This window comes from Pteropus alecto, unplaced genomic scaffold, assembly GCF_000325575.1.
Source record: "Pteropus alecto unplaced genomic scaffold, ASM32557v1 scaffold89, whole genome shotgun sequence".
NCBI classification, from domain to species: domain Eukaryota; kingdom Metazoa; phylum Chordata; class Mammalia; order Chiroptera; family Pteropodidae; genus Pteropus; species Pteropus alecto.
Window position 1 is genome coordinate 1771957 of NW_006443130.1, and position 15096 is coordinate 1787052.

General features: G+C 56.0%; 2 protein-coding genes across 4 annotated transcripts in view; one reads left to right on the forward strand and one right to left on the reverse strand.

Annotated features, from left to right (window-relative positions):
• The window catches only part of DBNDD1 (dysbindin domain containing 1), a 13166-nt gene extending 9344 nt beyond the window's left edge, over nt 1-3822 (reverse strand). The window contains exons 1-2 of the mRNA XM_025040804.1: nt 3614-3822; nt 3445-3455 (exon numbers count right to left, since the gene is read on the reverse strand). Of these exons, the coding sequence (XP_024896572.1) occupies nt 3445-3455; nt 3614-3822 (220 nt within the window). The remainder of the gene's footprint in view (nt 1-3444; nt 3456-3613) is intronic.
• On the forward strand, nt 3721-14281 carry GAS8 (growth arrest specific 8). 3 transcript variants are annotated; one of them, XM_006923441.3, is made up of 9 exons: nt 3721-3823; nt 5441-5527; nt 7702-7899; nt 8441-8647; nt 10271-10325; nt 10929-11134; nt 11618-11785; nt 12111-12197; nt 13865-14281. In XM_006923441.3, the coding sequence occupies exons 1-9, from the start codon at nt 3821-3823 to the stop codon at nt 14264-14266; spliced, it is 1413 nt and encodes a 470-aa protein (XP_006923503.3). In that variant the 5' UTR covers nt 3721-3820; the 3' UTR covers nt 14267-14281. The 3 variants fall into 3 exon arrangements, with proteins under 3 accessions (XP_006923503.3, XP_024896576.1, XP_024896577.1); XM_025040808.1 differs by lacking the exon at nt 3721-3823 and adding an exon at nt 3833-4399; XM_025040809.1 differs by lacking the exon at nt 3721-3823 and having other exon boundaries at nt 7647-7899.
• Nucleotides 14282-15096: the final 815 nt, after the last annotated feature.

Consider the following 15096-nt stretch of genomic DNA (forward strand, 5'->3'; position numbering starts at 1 on the left):
GCCCGCCCCGGGCCTGGCGGTCGCCTCTCACCCCTGCGCGCACGCTCTGCCCGCAGCCGCGCTGACAGCTGTCCATTTGTGACCCTCCGCCCCAGATATTTATGGGGCGCCAACAATGAGCCCGCGCTTTGCACAAGGAGAGGGAAAGGCGGAGCCGACCCTAGAGACGAGGGACCATAAGCGTAGAACTGCAGATTGTAATGGGTGTTCTGAAGAAACGGGGGGTGGAGGTGGTGGCGAGAGCGTTTAAATGCGAAGCTGAGGGGTCGCGGGTGGGGGACGGGAGATGAGGCGATGGGCGCTGGCAGGGACGGCGCTCCTGGGAACGGAGGCAGTGTCCGGGCTTGTTGAGAGCACCAAACCGTTCAATCCAGTCCCAAACGCTGCTTTGCTTCCCTAGGACCTCATTCAAGCCCTGGAGCGCACTATCTCATTAATTCTCCCAGTGATCCTAGGAAGTTGGGATCCTGGTTTTCCAGCTGAAGAAGCTGAGCACAGAGAGGGTAGGTAACCTTCTCAAGATTGCACAGCCAGATGCAGAAAGCCAGAAGGCCCGAATCCAAGCCCAAGGTCTGCACTTTTACAAAAATAAAACAAACTGAAGAAAAGCTTCAGGGAGAAAGAACTTGTCCACAGCATGTGGTGGAAAAGGCCCCCAGAGGTAGAGGACAGGTATGAACCTGGTGTTTGCAGGAAAGGCGCCCACTCAAAGGCAGGGTGGTTCACACAGCTTCAGCCCTCCAAAGTCCTCACGCCCAGCCCAGCTCAGATCACAGAGCCCAAGGCCTTTGAGACGCTCAGTCAGTGAGGCAGGCTAATAATTCTCGTTTTTCTTCAGTGTACAAAACAAATGAAAACAAAAACTGCTGTTTACAACTGCCTAAAATGATTTCATGACCCACTAGGACAAGCCCCTGCAGTATGCAAGCCACTGGCCTCTGTGCCGCCCCAAAGGTGGAGAATTTGGCCTCTCAGGGACAAAGCTGAGCTACAGGGGTAGCGGGGTGGGAGGGTAGACAGCGGCTGGGCACTGGTTGCTCCGAGTTAGCTGGGGTGGCAGATTGCATTTTCTCAAAATGGTCAGAGCGATGTTTCTGATTCTACATGTCTTCCAGAATTGCCCATGCCCATCAAGACACTCTGCAGCTATACTCCTGCTTGAACCTGGGCAGGGCACATGGCTGAAGACGTGCTCTGTGACTTCCCAAGCTGAGTCCCCTGGAGGATTTAGCTGTCCCTCAGAAAGCTCCCTTGGAACCCAGCCTCCCTGTGTGAGGCAGCCCAGGCCACTCAAGAGGCCACTCATGTGTGTCCTTTGAGATCCCCCCACCCCCACCTCCTGTGGGGTGGTATGTGGAGCCAAGATGACCTGTCCCCATCCAGTCCTGGCCGAGTTGCAGATTCATGAGCAAAACAGATACTGTCACTACATTAAGCCACTACATTTTGGGGGTAACCTATTATGCAGCCACAGTAATTGTAATAGTGGTTATTGTTTAATAATTGTCCTTGTTGAGAGATGAATAAATGTCTTCAGAGAAACTCTTGTCAAAGGGGTCCCAGGGGCCAGTGTTTATTTATTTTTAACTTTTCATTAAGAACATTTTCAAAGCAAAGTAGAGAGAATAAGACAATTAACCCGCATGTACCCATCACCCTATTCAGCGATTCCCATGATGGCTGATCTTGTTTTTTTTTTACTCTTGGTCACCTCCACATGACATCACTTCATAGGTAAATATTTGACTATTTATCTCTAAGAGAGTCTAGTCTTCTTAAGCACTCTGTCATCCTAACACTCAGGTCTCTGCTGAGCTGGTCCAGTGGCCCGAGGCAGTCCACCTGGGGCAGTTACCCTGGACAACCAAGTAAGTGCGTGTTAGGAAGAGCCAAATGTTAGACAACATGGTCAGTGGTTGGTGGGTATTAATATTTGCTCTGGATTTTTCAGGAAACTCAGATGCCATTTATCTGGGTTTCTGAGCTGCACAGCTTGATGCTGAATAAAAGTATCTTAAGCCATGGATGTGAAGAAAAGTCTCTTTTCTGAAAAAGAAAAAATCTGAACTCAAATCCAATAGGAAAAGCACAGGTCGCTGTGGACCTTGTCGGGAGCCCAGGGTGGCCCGAATTATCCATCTCTGCCGTCCGTGCTGATGGACCAAGCGACTCTATTGGTTTGTGATGAATGAATACCCTGTCTGGTTATCCTGAGCTAACCCTCTGATTCTCGCCCTCTTTGCTGAAAGGAATTATTGTTAATGCATTTATTTAATTCAGGACTCCCAGAATTAAAGCAAAAGCCAATCAGCATGAGGCACCTAGCATTTTGGGTCTGCAAAGTAAGTGTTAAACCATAATAATTACTCTGCTGTGTTACTGGGCTGCATTGTCTTGCCTGCCAAATCCCCTCTGGGAGGCCCTGGCCTTGGGGAGGTGGCCCCTATCAGGCCAGTTGCTCTGGCACAGAGGCTCAGGCTCTTGGCTGCCCAGGTACAGTGACAGGACCAGACCTCACAAAGGCCCCAGGGCCTGCTATAAATAAAACTCAGGACTATACAAGCTGGGTCAGTGCAGTTCCACTGTGCAGGTAGGGCTGGAGTGGGCAAACAGGAAGCCCTGCAGGCTCATCCTGTGGCTCTCAGATCCTGGCCACTGTGTGGGTGTCTGAGGTCTGAGCAAGCCCAGCTAATAAGGCTATTTTGCCCTGGGAGGGACAGTCAGACTCAGGCCGTTGTCTTTCTTCATTACACTCTGTCCCCATCTTAACTCTCCAGGGGGAGAAGCTTCTAGAATCTTCTTCTTCCCAAAACAGATGAGAAAAACATGACCTGCTTCAAAACCACTAGTTAGGAAGATGCTGAAGTTGAGTGCAGAAAAGACCATAAACCATAAGTATGTATAAAGATGGGCACCTGCTTATGATAAACTCTCAGCTTTCTGAGTGACAGAGTGATACATGTAGGTAATAGTGCGGTGGCAGGGATCAGAAATTCACTTTGGAAATTGTAAACTGGTGAGGAAAGGAACCTGGTAACTCTCGTTTCTTCTGCCTGTCTGGAATACTCCGACAGAGGTTTCTGGTGTTCCCCCCACCCCAGGTGAGAACAGGGCCCACAGGGGACCTCTTCAGGCAGAGCAGTTTATTTTTGTGAAGAGGACACATGCTGATTTCAAAAGTTTGCAGCTAGCTGGAATGTATTTTTCTTTCTTACTGTTACTTCTAAAGGATTGTGGAAACTTGGCTGTCTCCCATCCTCATCAGGCCAGAAGGGAAGGGATCTTCAAGATGGGCAATGGCGGGCGCGACTCTGAAGGGGGGGAGGGGGGGGGGGGGGGGGGGGTGCGGTCAGGCTCAGTGGCACCGTCCTAGCCCAAATTTGAATCTAATTGCTGTCCTCCCTCCTTCACTGAAGGCATCTTTACTGAGCGCCTGCTGCGTACTGTCCTGGGCACTGCGGGTAAGAAGGGGGCGAAACAATTTTCCTCCCTTCACGGAACTGAAGTTTATTGGGGGAGACCGGGAGTGTAAACGTACATCCCATAGGGAAACGCGTCTCGAGGCGTCGGAGAAGTCAAAAGTGGATGATGCCCAGCTGCAAGCAAATCCTACCGGACTCGCGTAAACCCTGGGTGGGCCCAGGGCTTGTTGCTAGGGACGCGCTCCCGCTGTTGCCAGGGCCTGTAGAAGTGGGCGGAGTCTCGCGAGGATCTTCGATATTTCGTGCGGGATCTCACAGCGGTTGCTGGGAGACGGCGCAGCTTCCGCGGCGCCGGCGCTCGGGTCTGTAGGTCGCGGCGCGGCCGGACGTCCGGAGCCATGGTGAGGAGGGCCGGGTTAGGCCGTGGTTGCCGGCCTGCGGGCGGAGAGACCCCGGACGGGGAGGCCTGGGTCCCTAGGTCCCTGGAATTGGGGACTTGGTGCTCTCGTGGGGACAGCCCCCTGGGGAGAGCGGATTCCCGGATCCCGCACGCACTTGTACTGAGAGATCTGGGCCGTCCAGGGTCCTGTGTTCACAGGGGCGGTCCTAGAACCGCCCCGCGCTTCCCCCCACGACCGAGGCTCCGAGGGCAAGCTGTCCAGAAGGGAGAACCCGCGTCCAGCGATGCCCTTCCTGGAATGGAGGGCTCCGTCAGTCAGAGCTTTGGGGCCTAGGGTCTGACCTCACAGGGTCCCACAGTGGGGTGCAGGGGTACCTTAGCACCTCCAGTCGCTGGGATGGAGAGTCTGGAGGCGGGCCACAGTGGCTAGAGATCCCTCTGCATCCATGGGGTGCCCAGGGCAGCGCCTGGGGTACGGGAACTGCCGTTTCCTTGGAGAACCTCCGAGGAGTCAGGCCTGTGCTGAGCAGCAAGGTGGGAGCTCGTTGCCTCACCAGCTCTCCACCGGGTCTCTCAGGTAGGAGGGCCCTCAGCCAACCCCCCCCACCCCCCAATAAGGAGTTGTTGAGACCTTGGTTTCCAGGCAGGTGCAGCAGGGTGGGCGTCACTAGTGGGCAGGACGCCTCTGATGGGGTGGGCTTGGAGTCAGGGTGAGAAAGGGGGCCGATGCGCATTCGGGGTGAAGATTGCACTGCGTGGTTCTTTGAAAATCCCCTGGTAAAAGACCAGCAAACTGCTTCTACCAGTTATTAACTCACGGGGATATGCATGCTTTTCTTCTCTTTCTTTTCCTCTTTCTCCTCTTCCCTTTTTCTCCATGCTTGCTAAGATTTCCACATAATTTTTTTTCATGAACATAAAAATGTTACGGAGACACGTAGATGCAGACACACAAGCATGGGCCACAGGGAGTTGGTGGGAGTGAAGGCAGAAGGACGAGGTGTGGGTGCGACATCGGGGACGTGAGAGGGGGTGGAAGCTTCTCTCTCATCTTGTGAGTTGGTGACAGCAAGGGGGGACACCAGAGCTGCTGCGGAGGTAGCCCTCTGGTCCAGGGGCTGGGGACAGATTCACACTCGGAGGGAAGGGAGCCTTCAGGCAGCTTCTCCCGGCCACTGAACAGTTGTGCAGGTTTCTCTGTGGTGGTCACCAAGCGTAATGGCCCATGTGGTGACATTGGACACTGGCATTGGGGTTCTTCCTTTTGAGGCCAAGTAAATTTTGCACCCACACCAAGGCAGTCTCTGCCCTGTGTCAAGAAGTGTGTTTGGGACGAAGCCCCTCCCTTCCTTTCAGGGGAGGAGACGCTCTCTTGAAAAGGGAGGTGTCTCCTTCTCCACAGGTGTCAGCAGAGAATGTGAGTGCACTTAGGGGTGGGACCCCATAAGGTGGAGCGATGGGCTCCGGGTGGGCGTGTTCAGCAGTGAGAGGCTGATGGCGTCCCTGGCCAGGCACGCTGCTCCCAGATGACCCCGGGCGGGAAACAAAGCCAGCCAGAAGGTGCGGGCACCACACAGAGCCTCCCTTCCTTACCCAGTCATCTCTTCTTTAACCGAAGGCACCCAAAAAGAAGGGGAAGAAAGGGAAAGGCAAAGGCACCCCGATCATTGACGGGCTCGCTCCGGAGGACATGAGCAAGGAGCAGGTGAGCGGGCAGTGCGCCTCGCCCAGCCCTGGGTGGGTGGGGCAGTCTGCTTCGTCTCTGGCCTTCTGTCTCCGTGAACCTCTCAGACAAGTGCCCGCTCGTCCTGCCCTGCCTCTTGGTCCATCTCCCTACAGCCGGGCTCCTGCGGCTCTGCCCAGGCCCGCCTGGCCTTCGCGGTCCCCGTGGCCTTCGCTTTGTCCAGACTCGCCTGGCCTTCCCGGTCCCCGTGGCCCTCGCTTTGTCCAGACCCGCCTGGCCTTCCCGGTCCCCATGGCCCTCACTCTGTCCAGAACCACCTGGCCTTCCCAGTCCCCGTGACCCTCACTCTGTCCAGGCCCGTCTGGCCTTCCCGGTCCCCGTGGGCCTCACTGGCACTCTCACGTGCAGTGCATATATTTTTTTAATGCAGTGCAGCCACATCGAATAACTTTTTTACACAGTGCCAGGGATTTGGAAGGGAATGTTTTCCTGATACAAAAGCTATTTTTAGATTTCTGTGTGTCTTTTCAATCTTATCCTTTTATGCCCCTGAGCTTCACAGAGGTATTATCATAGTACATGCATCTATAGTGTTCTCGTTTACCATTTTATTTACCATTAAACAATAGGAATTATTTTAAGCTACTTGTCCATTTTGATGAAGTTAAGGGCTAAAGGACATAATTATATAATGACAGTTTTAATTAAAAGGCTCCTAAAAACTGTAGCCTGTTGCAAACCACGAGAGCAAGTGTGGCGCCTCCTCCAGACTTTGTTACTGACGACCGCCTGTGAGCATCTGACGGGGGTTAAGAGTGGCTTGATTTTACAGCAGGCCCTCAAATGACATCGTGTTGTAATGTGGCTGAGATGCTGGGAAGCCTGGACTCTGGTTTATGGCATCAGCCTGTGGTGACACTGGTTTCCTTGTACGCCGTTTCTCTTAAAGTCACAGCCTATCGAAGACGTTAAGTGAGGACTTACCACACATGCAGGGAGCCAATGGTAGTTTAAGTGGAGGGTGGTGGGGCCCAGTTTGTGTTCTGGAGGGTCACTGCGGCTGGTCTGTGCAGAATGGGTTGTACATCGCGTTGCCTCAGCAGTTGAGATGTATCTTATCTTACTGTTTACTTCCCGTCCCTGTGCAGACGGAACTGTGACATGGCGGTGGTGGGTCCGCAGAGCCTCGCCATTGCAGGTCCGAGGCATGAACACCTTGGAGGCGTCCAGTGCCAGGAGGGGTGAGGGGCTGGGCACAGCTGCAGTCAGTTCAGTGTTTGGTTACCTTGTGGGCGTTGGGCTGCCGTGCTGTTTTCTGATTTGTTAAGAGAAGCTAGAAATCTGGATATTTATAAGAAATCTAAATATTGAATGATGGCAAAATCTAACAATGTGAGCCAATCATAGTAGGGGGGAACCTGTTTTAGACTGTGAGTGACGCGAAAGGTCCCTGACGCAAAGATGTTGTCATCTGCTGAGGTCCTACTTGGATGCTAGGGTACTGTGTCTCCCTCATGGGGAGTCATGCCCGACCTGGGGACCTTACCTCCTTGGCTCTCTTGAAGTGAGAAATGTCTTCTCTGGGGAAGGGCTGTCAGCGAGGAAAGCTGCAGTGGGTGGCCTGAGGTTGTGCTCAGATCACCGGGAGCCTGCCCAATTTTTTTTTTTACCTATTTGCTGATTGACAGTTGGCTCTGGACCAAACTTTTTGTCAGGGGTCTACTGGATTTGTTTAGTTTTTGCTTACCATATATTTTTAAAGGCGAACTTTTTTTCATTCTGCATTATTTTGCGAATGTGTTTGCATCCTGCTGTATTATTTTCATTTCTGTATATCTTTGGGCCATATAATCTTGTAGTTGGTATGCTCTAATTTCTCAGCCATTTCTGTATTTAAAATCATATTAGATCATTTCCTTTTTTATTTTTTTTTGCTGTTTTAATAACAGTGTGGCTAATATCTTTGAGCAGAAAGCTCTTGTGTTCTTTTGAGAAATTTCTGTAGTATAAATTCCCAGGAGTGTATGAAAGGATATAAATGTGTTTTGATTATTGGCCAAATTCAAGAGAATTTTGCTGTTTACTGAATGTGTCCCGTCCCCAGAGGCTTCCTAACTTTTTATAGCTCTCATGTTTTTAGATGAGTAGCCTTCGTCCTCCCAAGGCCCCTCCCACACTCTGCCATGCCCCGCCAGGTGGAGGAGCACGTCAGCCGCATCCGGGAGGAGCTGGACCGTGAGCGGGAGGAGCGCAATTACTTCCAGCTGGAGCGGGACAAGATCCACACGTTCTGGGAGATCACGCGGAGGCAGCTGGAGGAGAAGAAGGCTGAGCTGCGGAACAAAGACCGGGAGATGGAGGAGGCCGAGGAGAGGCACCAGGTGGAGATCAAGGTGAGTGGGGCCACCGCAGAGATGCTGGAGGGGGCGGGGGCACTTCCTCTCCTTGCTTTAGGGGCCTTTGTTTGTGTCCTTTACACTGGAACCTGGAGATATTTTTTATAAAAGTGCATGCACGTGCAGGTGTGTGTACATGTGCAGGTGAGTGTATGTGTGCAGGTATGCGTGTGCAGGTGAGCGTGTGTGTGCAGTGAATGTGTGTGCAGGTATGTGTTGTTCGTGCAGCTATGTGTGTGCAGGTGAGTATGCATGTGCAGGTGAGTGCGTGTGTGCAGGTGAGCATGTGTGCGTGTGCAGGTGAGCATGTTTGCATGTGCAGGTGAGTGTGTGCAGGTGAGCATGTGTGCGTGTGCAGGTGAGTGTGTGTGCAGGTGAGCATGCGTGTGCAGGTGTGTGTGTGCAGGTGAGCATGCGTGTGCAGGGGTGTGTGTGCAGGTGAGCATATGTGTGTAGGTATGTGTGTGCCTGTGCAGGTGTGCCTGTGCAACTGAGCGTGTGTGTGCAGGTGAGTAGGTGGTACTCCTCCTGCCTGTAGGTCTACAAGCAGAAGGTGAAGCACCTGCTATACGAGCATCAGAACAACCTGACGGAGATGAAGGCTGAGGGCACCGTGGTCATGAAGCTGGCCCAGAAGGAGCACCGCACGCAGGAGGGCGCGCTGCGCAAGGACATGCGGGCGCTGAAGGCGGAGCTCAAGGAGCAGGAGCTGGCCAGCGAGGTGGTGGTGAAGAACCTGCGGCTGGTAGGTGTCTCCGCTGGCTGTTGGGGACAGCGAGCTCCTGATGGTTCAGTAGCAACTGGGAATTCACATTCTTGTTTAAAAGCTCCCGCATTTTGGCAATTAGTTGAAATAGTAAAAAAAAAAGCGTGCATCCAAACAGACCCACTTTGGGGGCCAAATACAGAATTCTGTCTCAGACTTGAGCCACAAATTCACATGAGGCAAATCCAGCCCCGGGCCCCTCTCCGTGTGTGTCAGGTGTGTTTGGAAACACAACCATTAGAGTGTCCTGCATGCCATTCCCTAGGCTTCTACCCAGTTTGTCATGCGAGGTGGGCTTATGAGTCCTTGGCTGACTTTTGAGATCTTTGGTCCATTCTGGGGGAGGCTGGGGGGATGGGGGCGGTTCTAGGTGGAGGCTGACACTTGTTTGCTGAGTGCCTATAAGATACCAGGCCCTGTTCTGATCTCTGGGGCCTCCAAGGAGCAGGATTGACACATGTAGCTGATGGTCTGGAGAGGGGAGACTGCACTAGCAGAGCAGACGAGGTGTCGGGTGCACACAGCACACCCCAGGGCGTAAGTGCTGGAGGGAGAACATGTTTGGGGCAGGGGGCTGCTGGGATGAGGGGCGTTGCATTTCTCTACAGGGAGTTCTGGGAATGCCACACTGAGAAGGCGACTTTTGGGCAAAGGCACGAGGGGCTGAGCCAGGCTGGGGGGACCAGGCCAGGAGAAGGGATAGGTAGTGGGCCATGCAAAGGCCTAGAGGAGCGAGGGGTCTGGAGGACGGGGGCATTGACCCTGGCTGAGCCGGGGGCCTGTGGCAGGTTTGGGCAGAAGGAGGATGTGTCTGACTTTGGGTTTCAAAGGCCCTTCCTGGCTGCAGGCTGAGAATACTTTGTGAAGGCAGCTGAGCCTCAAAGGGATCTGGGAAAGCTCAGTAACGTCACAGACTTCGCACCGGAGACGAAGGGAGTGCAAGTCTTGGACCTTCAAGCATCCTTCCTGATGGAAGCACACAAAGGGCTGGTTCCCAGTGACCCCGGCGGTGTGAGGCTGTCTGCTCACCCGAAGCCATGCAGCAGCATGTGGCCAGAGTGCCCTTTTTGTGTAGAAATGTCACTCTAAAAAATAATTAGGGCCATTTGAGCCATCCTTCTCTTGCTCAGGCCTACTTCCACTTCTGGAAGTGTACTTACCCTTCTAATAAAACTTTACTTTTCTACTGTAAAAAAAAAAATTATTCAGAATTTTTATATAGTAATTGTCTTGAAATGATTTTTAACGTTGCTCTGAGCTCTAGCTAAAGTCGGTCAGCAGGCACCTGGAGAGAGCCTGCAGGTCTGTGCAGATGGCACCCTCCATCCCGCAGGGGGCCAGGCGGGGGGCCGTGTGTGGTCAGTGCCTGGAATGTCCGTTAACATTCTCGGAACCTCAGAGGCGACTTTAGCCAAGGGCCGTGAGTTATGAAATGCGGAGGCCCCCTATCCATGTTGTTCTGGGCATGGCCGATGAGCTTGGAGACGAGGGGATGGCACCCACTGGAAGCCACATGGGGTGTACTGAGCCTGACTCTGCACCGTGAGGAGCAGGGCCAGCCCCTCTCTGTCGCCTAGTAATGTCCTGCTTCTGCCTTTGCAGAAACACACTGAGGAGGTCACTAGAATGCGGAACGACTTTGAAAGGCAAGTGCGAGGTCAGTGTCTCACGCGTGTGTCGCGGGAGGTGGCGCGGGAGGTGGGGCGGAGCCATCAGAAGGCAGATCACCGCTGGGCCTGTGAGCGCAAGGCTCAGGCCAGGTGTGCAGGGAGAAAAGGGTGTGCAAGGCGACAGGCCATCAGAGCCCTGGCGCAGCGACCTTCCATGGGAGCTGGGGGCCGTGGTTACCACCCAGACCGGTGGCCAGGAGCAGATGCTGGTTACTCAGTCTCGTGGGCAGTGTTCTTAGGGTGGTCTTTTCCAGGGGTCCTGGCCTGAGGAGGCTCCATCTCAGAAGTCTGTCTGGTTAATAATTGAGCCCTTGGACCGTGGCTAGTACCACTAGGGTCAGTGGATGCTCAGCTGTTGAGAAGCCCCATGCAGGGCTTGGTCAGCAGCGCCAGCCACAGGCAGAGGACAGCGGATGGCGGTGTGGGCTGGACGTGTCCTCTGTGGGCGTCGTGGGAAAGCACTCCGCCTCAGCCCACCCGCTCTGCGGCAGGCCTTGCTTCACGGCCTCTGTCCGGGAGCGGCTTGTTGGGTAGCACGGGCCCAGCTGCGCTGCACCTGCTGAGCTGCGCTGTTGGCTGCCGCCTTGCAGAAATCGAGGCCAAGTACGACAAGAAGATGAAGATGCTTCGGGATGAGCTTGACCTGCGGAGAAAGACCGAGATCCACGAGGTGGAGGAGAGGAAGAACGGCCAGATCAACATGCTTATGCAGCGGCACGAGGAGGCATTCACCGACATCAAGAACTACTACAACGACATCACGCTCAACAACCTGGCCCTCATCAATTCCCTCAAGGTGCTGCGCGGGCCGGGCTGGTGTGCCGACAGCTCCCGACCCGTCAGACCCAGCACCCCGCCTGTGAAAATACTGATAATGCCCCTCAGTGCCCTTGACTGAAGCTCACGGGTGAGGCAGCTTCTCTGTGCCCGTAGCTGAGAGCAGTCAGGACACTGCCTCACCTGTAGCCGATGGGTACGGGCTCGGGCAGACCGCAGTGGGGCTGCAGCACGCGGCACAGGCAGGCATCATTGTCACCCAAGTGCTGGCAGTGATAGGGTTCCCACAATGCCCCTTGGGGCATCCTGAACACATCTCATGGAACTACATTTTGGAAAATTCAGAATAAGTTAAAATTGTGCAGAACACTCTGTGTTTACACATAAATCAGATCTCGGTGGTCCGCATGTGAGCCGCCGGCAGGCACGGTCTTGGGGCAGGGGGGGCCGCAGGCCCTAAGGCTGCCTGCTGAGCCCTCCCGCACCCGACCTGTGCTGACAGGAGCAGATGGAGGACATGCGGAAGAAGGAGGACCACCTGGAGAAGGAGATGATGGAGGTGTCCATGCAGAACCGGCGCCTGGCAGACCCCTTGCAGAAGGCTCGGGAGGAGATGAACGAGATGCAGAAGAGGCTCGGGAACCATGAGAGGGACAAGCAGATCCTGGTGGTGAGTTTCTGCCGAACTCACCCTTGGCTCTGGAGAGAAGGGCCGTCAGCCCACCCACGGCTGAGGCCCAGGGCCCGGCGAGAGGGGTCTGACCCTGGACTGGGGCTGCAGCCCGACCCTGGACTGGGGCTGCAGCCCAACCCTGGACTGGGGCTGCAGCCCGTGTGCTGTGAGAGGCGTCCCGTGGGACTGGGCCACTTATGCCTTTGAGCCTGTTCTTTCTGGTTGTTATTTTTGGCCTTGCCACCTCTTGGGGGCCCACATTACGATTACGTGGCTGCCCGAATGCTGAGTGCTTCCTGCCCCCACCTTCTTTTCTCTCCAGTGCACAAAAGCACGTTTGAAAGTCACGGAGAAGGAGCTCAAGGCCCTGCAGTGGGAGCACGAGGTGCTGGAGCAGCGGTTCGTCCAGGTGAGTGGCCCGCAGGCCGGGCTCCAGGCGCAGAGGGGCCCTCCCTGGTGCCTGCCTGTCTGCTTCTCGAAGGCCTTCACGCCGGGCCGGGCTTCTGGGTTCGGAAGTGGGAGGCCCCACCACCTGCCCCTCTGCCCTCAAGACGCAGAGGCCTGTGGCACGTCCTGTAGGTGGCCTGGGGTCTCGGGTGGGCTCCCTGGTGGGGAACAGGTTGCCCACCCCTTGACGGTCATGGAGGTAGCATCTTTTCTGCCACGTACACGTTTCTAAGTCCTGTCACGCACACACTGTGGGCTCACGGACTCCTGGGTCTGTAAGGAAGCGGGAAGGCCCTCCTGCTGCCCCGTGCTGGTCCTCACAAGGGGTGGTGGCTTCCAGAGTCCCCCAGGCCTCCTCCTGTGTCCTCATGTAGCTGTGGCTTCGTGCTTCACGGAGAGTGGGGTCACCCCTGGAATGCCCCCAGGTGGCACCTGCAATGTGGCTTTGTCCTCACATCCATTTCTTGCTCCCCGGCGAGTGCTCGTCCGTTGAGCCGGTCCCGTGAGGGACAGCTGCTTCAGTCCCTCGCTGTTACTGGCGTCACCACTACAATGTGTGCAGCTGTGTGACCATCTCAGGAAAGTCCCCTCCTCGCAGTGGGATTACTGGGCCAGGAGGTTCGCATTCGGGTTTCAAGCAGAGGCAGCTGAGAGGGCTGTTCTGAGCTCGTCGCGCACAGGGCCCACGAGGCCTCCTCCCACCCGCACGCACCGCAGAACCTCGCCGACGTGGCTGGGTGGAAGCGTCTCCCAGACGCGCGGTTCTGAGGTGTCTGGTGAGGCAGGGACGCCCTCCTTGCGCCCGTGCCGTCTGCGGGGTCTGCCATCTCCGTGAGCTGTGGCGCGGGCAGCGTGCTTTTTCACTCACCTACTGAAATTCACAGCCGCATAGGACGATGATAGGTTGGGCCCAGTTCCGTCCCATACACGTGCAGGGACGTCCATCATGTCAGACCTAGATTAGGCTTCTTCAGAGATGCCTACGAAGGGCCTGCAGGCTGATGAACGGGCCGAGCAAAGGAGTCACAGCAGATGTTCGCTTGGCAGCCTCTGGGAGGCGGGGTCAAAGGGTGTTCACTTTTCACATTTCTATAGAGTCCTGGTTTTTCCACAGTTAACAGTAACAGGAGATGAAAGATACGGTTGATTGAAAGGCAGTTGGCTCCAGGGCTGTGCTCTAGATCTGTTTGTGGGGCACGTCGACTTGGGCTTCTGGGACCAGGGGCAGAGGAGGTCAGTCCCCAAGAGGCCCCCCAAACACCACCTGCTAGAGTTTGTTGCCCGTGTCCGTCTTGAGCCCACTGCTCCAACCTAGGGTCAGGTCCACCTGGGGCCTCTCCAGGCCTTGCCAGTGAGCCCTGTTGCTTCCTGAGACAGCGTCCTACGGAGGGTCCAGCCAGTGTTTCTTCCTCCTCGACAGGTGTGGATAGCTGCGCTCTGTCACGGAGTGGGGGTGTGGGCTCTGGTGTAGACGCAGACTCGCCTGCCCGCGGGTGGCACCGGTGTAGCCGACACCGAGAAGGTGTTGGCTCTGCTGTAGGGCGTCCTGGCACGGAGCAGAGGGCGAGGGGCTTCTTGCCGCGAGAGGCCCCAGGAGCGCCGTGTGACCCCCCCACCGCCCGTCTGCAGGTGCAGCAGGAGCGGGACGAGCTGTACCGCAGGTTCACCGCGGCCGTCCTGGAGGTGCAGCAGAAGGCCGGCTTCAAGAACCTGGTCCTGGAGCGCAAGCTGCAGGCGCTGAGCACCGCCGTGGAGAGGAAGGAGGTGCAGTTCAGCGAGGTGCTGGCAGCCTCCAACCTGGACCCCACGGCCCTGACGCTCGTGTCCCGCAAGCTGGAGGTAGGCCGCACGCGGCTCCTGGGGAGGGCTGGGCCGCGCCCCATGCTGCTGCCCCCAGCACGTGGTCTGGACTCTGGTCGGGGCCCCTTGTCTTGCTTCTGTGATCTCTGTGCAGATCCTCAGCCGTGGGGAGCATCTCCCAGGCCTGGGCTACCAGGCCCCCACCCTCTCACTGGCTTTTCTCTTATCTGAGGTCACCCTAGCCCCTTCTTCACCTATGGGTCAGCTCAGCCGTCAGGCCCTGGGTCTCAAGCCATTCTCGAACCTCTGGGCCCAATCTTGGGCTTCTGGAGGCCGACAGACACAGGCCTGGGGACAGCTGAGTCTCCTGTACTCAGCGAGACCGCTGCCAGCATCCCCCTGGACACTACGGTGGCCTGCTCTGCGTGTGCGGTCAGGGCAGGGAAGCCCAGGCCTTTGTGGGGGTGCCAGGGATGGCTGCCCAGAGGGGTCACATCTGGACAGAGGTTAGAGCCTTCATTCACTCGAGTCCAGTTCTTTGGGGGTACTCCTCGGTGCTAGGACTGTCCTGGGCACAGGGGACAACAGTAAACAAGACAGATGAGGCCTCAGTGCCCACGGGTGGCTGGGTCAGCTGATACACCAGTACTGTGGCTGCTGCTGGATCTGCTGTCTCTGTGTGAACCACCGTGAGCACAGCGCTGGCAGCTGAGGGACCTTCCTGCCTCTGATCCTGGGAAGGACAATTGGTCCTGTGGCTGGATGAGGCCCTGTGCTGCCAGTGAGTGGCATGGGGGATAAACAGCCCTGCCCTGGGTCCCTGCAGCAGTGCCGTGGGCCAGGGTGGCTGTGCGTCAGCTCTCGCCTTCCCTGGTCAGTTACCCAGCTTCGTAGGCGGGAACTCTGTGCCAGAGCGACTTCCAGGCAGCAGGTGGGGGTGTGAGGGGCACCCCCCCGGGCCGCAGTGGCAGTGGGGGTGGCTCCAGAATCAGCCAGGACCGCCCGTCTCATCTCTTACCACTCAGACGGAGTTCTCGTGGAGAGGCAGGTCCTGTGTCATC